At 40.4% G+C, this 5,000-nt stretch overlaps 1 protein-coding gene across 4 annotated transcripts in view; it reads left to right on the top strand.

Annotated features, from left to right (window-relative positions):
• The window catches only part of LOC138007987 (zinc finger C3H1 domain-containing protein-like), a 39,542-nt gene that overhangs the window by 13,902 nt on the left and 20,640 nt on the right, over nt 1–5,000 (top strand). For all 4 annotated transcript variants that reach the window (XM_068855148.1, XM_068855150.1, XM_068855149.1 and 1 more), the window contains exons 10-12: nt 658–846; nt 1,752–1,941; nt 2,918–3,041. In XM_068855148.1, coding sequence (XP_068711249.1) covers nt 658–846; nt 1,752–1,941; nt 2,918–3,041 — 503 coding nt within the window. The remainder of the gene's footprint in view (nt 1–657; nt 847–1,751; nt 1,942–2,917; nt 3,042–5,000) is intronic.

The following is a 5,000-nucleotide window of genomic DNA, read 5'->3' on the forward strand; positions in this document are numbered from 1 at the left end:
TGTTTCCCAGGCTCTCTCTTTTGTTTGCGCTTGAAACTTTCGACAAACTCTTGTCAACTCTCGCTCTTTTTTGGCCAATTCTCGATCACTCTCATGCTCTCAAGATTTTCAACTTTCATAAACTCTCGCTCTCGTTTGGCCAGGGCTTTAGAATTTCACAATGCCATGGTCCTTAAAAGTGTTGTTTTCCGATCCCCTGGCTGAGGAACGAAAGAAGGGGAAACGTTTTTCTCACACACATCTTGGAGTCTGGGTGCAAGTGTGTGTGGGGTCATAGGTCACATGGGTTAGCATGAGCACTCTCAGTTTTTTCTGTTGTTATTGGGCATTGCCTGACCCAACCCACCCACCCTTATAAGTTTTCAAGTCATGTGAAGTTACTTGGAATGCCCTTAGTGGGTCCTCTAGGCTCCATTCATTGCTAGTTTTCTCATCTTTTCTCCTGATTTTCATTCTGATTCTAGGTCTTCAGTTGTTAGGCCTTCGTTAGGGTTGTTAGTCTGTCATTGAACTCAAGTTTCCTTTCAGATTATCTACAGCTTTACCTTGTAATGGTTATCTTGTGTTATGAAATATTCAATTTAAAGGTCAGGCTGTGTGGTTCGGCATGACTTGATAATAGTAATTTATTATAACAATATAATTATCTCTGTGCAGGTATCATGTCTTGTACCTCCCAAGCATGATCCTGTGGTAATAAAACTTGGTGAAGATTCAGACTCCGAGGAGTCTGGTGCATCTGACTCAGAAATCGGCCCAAAGACAGTGTCGAGCAATCAAAAATCAGGTGGCAGCTTGTTTGGAGGGCTAGAAATGATGATTAAGGAAGCTCGAAAATCTGCTGAGGTGAGGGCATAATAATAACAATTATTATTATTAGTATCACACAACTAGTGGACTAATGCAAATGAAGCATTTTGATTGGCTACGCTACTAGAGGACTATTAGTAATAGTCCTCGAGTAGTGAAAAGCATGGCGCTTTCTTTTATTATTTTTATTCCCAAATAAATATATTTTCTATTTGCATTTGCTAACTTTATTATTGCCTTTTCTGTGCGACTAGTTGGGTGATACTAAAACAAGCCACGGATCAATAGCCCATGAGGCTTCACCCTTGCAGGCTACGGGTCTAATTGTTAATTATTATTATTAAAAATTTCTCTCATACAGGAAGTGGTTTTTATTTTTAATGAAGCTTGGAGCTCATCACAAATTTCAAATTTCATTTTTTTTCAAATTTCAGGTGGCTGTTAGCTCCTCCACACCTAAGCGTTTTACTCTGGCTAACCCCAGACTATTTTACATGTACTTACCAATAGCCCACTTTCAATATATTAAAATTCAGTCCTAAACAAAAGGCATCATCTCGAGGCTCTGGGGAATAAATTTAATGTAAGGATTTGTATTAGGTTGAATTTTAGTAATATCGAAGGTGGGCTATTGGTTGAGGTGTGAATGGGTTAACAACATTTAGGTCCACTTAGAAGCTTTGTCCCCTTCAAATCAATAGTGGATTTGATATTGCTAAGGCAAAATAGTCTGTCACGTGGAACCTTTGGTTGCGAAGTATTTTATAATAAACCATCTATCTATCTATCTATCTATCTATCTATCTATCTATCTATCTATCTATCTATCTATCTATCTATCTATCTATCTCTCTCTCTAAGACAGCTTACTCGATACAGAGATGCTAACAATAGTTTGGATGTACCTTCAAAAAAATTAACGAAAAAAATAACTATTTTAGGCTTCTAAAGTTAAAGGAAGTGGGATTGAAACAGAACAGGCAACACCAGATGATACAGGAAAGCCAGTGGCAACAAGTGTTCCAAAGACACCGGATGCCATGGACCACATGCCAGAGCAAATGAAAAATGAGTACAGGAGGCTCAAGGAACAGCTAGCAAACCGTCAAAAAACAAAGCAACAGGATAAAGGTAGGTACAGCTGTACATGTAGAGCTGTGGAAAAAAGGGTTGATTTTCACACAATGTACTGCAGCTCAAGTGTGAAAATAGATAATCATATTGAAATTATTTGTTATCCATTGTCAAAAGTCGCCATAAATGACCAGTTTCTTTGTTGTCTTGGTCCATTCTTCAAGTGGGTTAGCAGATATAATTTTATTACATTTTTCGTTATTTTTCACCTCTTACATTTTCAAACTAAGTGGGTTATATTATTGCAAATCCTTAAGAATAAAGCTCGTGTACATTGGCCTCAAATTTGATGGTTTAGAGTGGTGACTGAACCTACAGTACATGTTTATTGTTCGGTTGTATATAGTCATGAACACTGATTAATTATTTGTTCAGTTGGTTGAGCACCAGGCTGTCACGCAGGAGGTCGCGAGTTCAACTCCGGCCGGACCAACACTCAGGGTCCTAACTGAGGAGAAAGTGCTGCCTTTGTAACTACATCTGCAAATGGTTAGACTTTCAAGTCTTCTAGGAAGGACGATAAGCTGGAGGTCCCGTCTCATAGCCCTTGTTAATGAACTCTGTGGGACATTAAAGATCCCACACACTATTCGAAAAGAGTAGGGAACAGAGTTCCCAGTGTTGTGGTCTGACCTTGCCAGCATGTGGTCGGCTTGGCAGGATTAGCTTGAAGAGCTTCTGTGTGAATGAGACCACAATTGTGTATATAACAGCCAGACGTCAGGCTACTTAGCCAAGTGCTGGAGCATCACCGGAACCAGAGCCACACTCACAAGGTTTCTACTCTGTGCTGCAAAAACTTCGGCCACTTGAACATCCATTCAAAGTTGATATTCCCCAACTTTTTTTCTGCTGCCAGAGGTTTTGGGTCCACAGTAGCATTGACTGTACATATGTTCACCTTTCTACTTCTTGCAAGTGATTTATTTACCAGCTCAAGTCGTCATTTTCCGCCTGACTTGCTTTAATTTAGGAGACAGTTCTAGATCATCTGCACCTGAAGATCAAGCGGAAAAAAACACAAGCGATGACAGTAGCCATCTGTTGGACCTCCATAGTTATGTGTGTGGCTGTGAAGAGAATCTGGCAAACCACAAGTGAGTTAAAAATTTAGATCAAATCAGCAGGAATCTTATTCTAAGTATAATTTCTGCCCAATACGTTTTGTTAGGATGATTAAAAACAACAATGGTGATATTATAAGAAACGATTTGGAAATACATGAGACAAGAAATATAAGTGATAGAAACCGACGTTTCGGTGCATCTTGCGCCATTAACAAGGTTGCATAATGATAAAATGCGGTTTTTGAAAAGGCTAAGTTGAAGCGAATTTGCGTAAAAGAGTGCCAAGCTAACAACATGAATACTTTAGCACGAAGAGAATCCGACTGTACATGCAATGCTGGTTTAAGATCTTGAATACACAGCATTTAATTAACAAGGCAGTCAAATTTGCTCGTGCATTTGGGCGTGGTTCAGGCCATCCAAAATTCTGTAGCTGCTGCCAGATCCGGCATCCTGACTAGAGTGTCATCTACGTAGCGGCGGTAAAATTCTTGGAGTTTTCCTTGACTGTTTAGGGACCCTTCAATAGAGCATATTAGTATTAGTATTTAGTATATTTTTAATTTTTATACTTAGCTCACGCCCCTACTGGAAACCAGCTGGTGTTTTTACATTGTTGAATAGGCTAGCGTGATTAAGTAAAGTTGATCATCATCATCATCATATGAAGACATTAGCCAAAAGGGGTCCAAGGGGAGACCCCATAGCTACTCCATCAGTCTGTTTGTATAGGGCCCCGTCGAACTGAAACAGCTGCCCCTTGTTAGCAACGTGTAGAAGATCAACGAGATCATAGCGCCGTGAGCTTCACTATGGAGGTAGAGAAAAATGGAATGCTCCCTTTCCGTGGGGTGCAGCTTTTAAATCGCGGGCCATGCGTTAAAACAAAGGTTTACGTTAAGCCGACAAACACAGGGCTACACCTGCACTATCATAGCCACGTGGACAGCCGCTACAAGCATGGCTTGCTCGTCACCATGCTTGATCGCGCGCACCTACTATTTTCATCTTGGGCGCATTTCTCAGAAGAGTGTGAACGTCTGAGAGAAGTTCTAGCCGCAAGCTTAAACAAGATCTAAGCCTGCGTGAGCCCAAGCCTAACATCGTAACCCAGCAATGCGTTGTGACCTGTGCGGTGCAGGTTATGTCGGGTATACAAAGGGCCACCTTCACACGCGCGTTGAGGGACACCGTCAAAAGGCGTCATCTATTTACAGGCATTATTCCAAAGAACATAACACTGCTGTTCCGAACAATTTCTTAGCACACTTCAATGTAATCAAGAAATGCACGAACAAATTTGACTGCCTTGTTAATTAAATGCTGTGTGTTCAAGATCTTAAACCAACATTGAATGTACAGTCGGATTCTCTTCGTGTTAAAGTATTCATGTAATTAGCTTGGCACTCTTTTATTCAAATTCGCTTCAACTTAGCCTTTTCACAAACCGCATTTTATCATTTTGTAACCTTGATAATGGCGCAAGATGCACCGAAACGTCGGTTTCTATCACTTATATTTAATGGTGATATTGGTCCATGAAATGTAGTGAATCCTCAGTAGATACAGTTGTGTAAAATTATCATCATAAAGAAAAAACATTGGCTATTGGATGAAAAGCAGCACAACTTTTAGCATTTTGCATACAGTTCAGTGCTTGAAATTAGCGGTCGTCCGAGACAACCAGAACGTTTAGCGGATGACCAGTTTTTGGTAAAATTAAAACCCTGGTTGCCCGAGGAAAAGCACGCTGGTGTGACAAAGTCAAAGCCAAAGTTATGGATGCCATGATAAGCGAACAACGCAGACGGAAAATGAACGTGTATACGCGGTGTTTTTTTTTTCGACGCGTCTAAAAGTTCGTATCATACGCGTTTGGTCGTTTGTTATTCACAAACTTAATTTTGCGTTACTAGGCAAAAGAATAAATTGCGTGACCGCATACGGAATGTTGATCGTCAATTTGTTGCCATGGTGACCTTCTACGTC

Source organism: Montipora foliosa, chromosome 6 (assembly GCF_036669935.1).
Source record: "Montipora foliosa isolate CH-2021 chromosome 6, ASM3666993v2, whole genome shotgun sequence".
NCBI classification, from domain to species: domain Eukaryota; kingdom Metazoa; phylum Cnidaria; class Anthozoa; order Scleractinia; family Acroporidae; genus Montipora; species Montipora foliosa.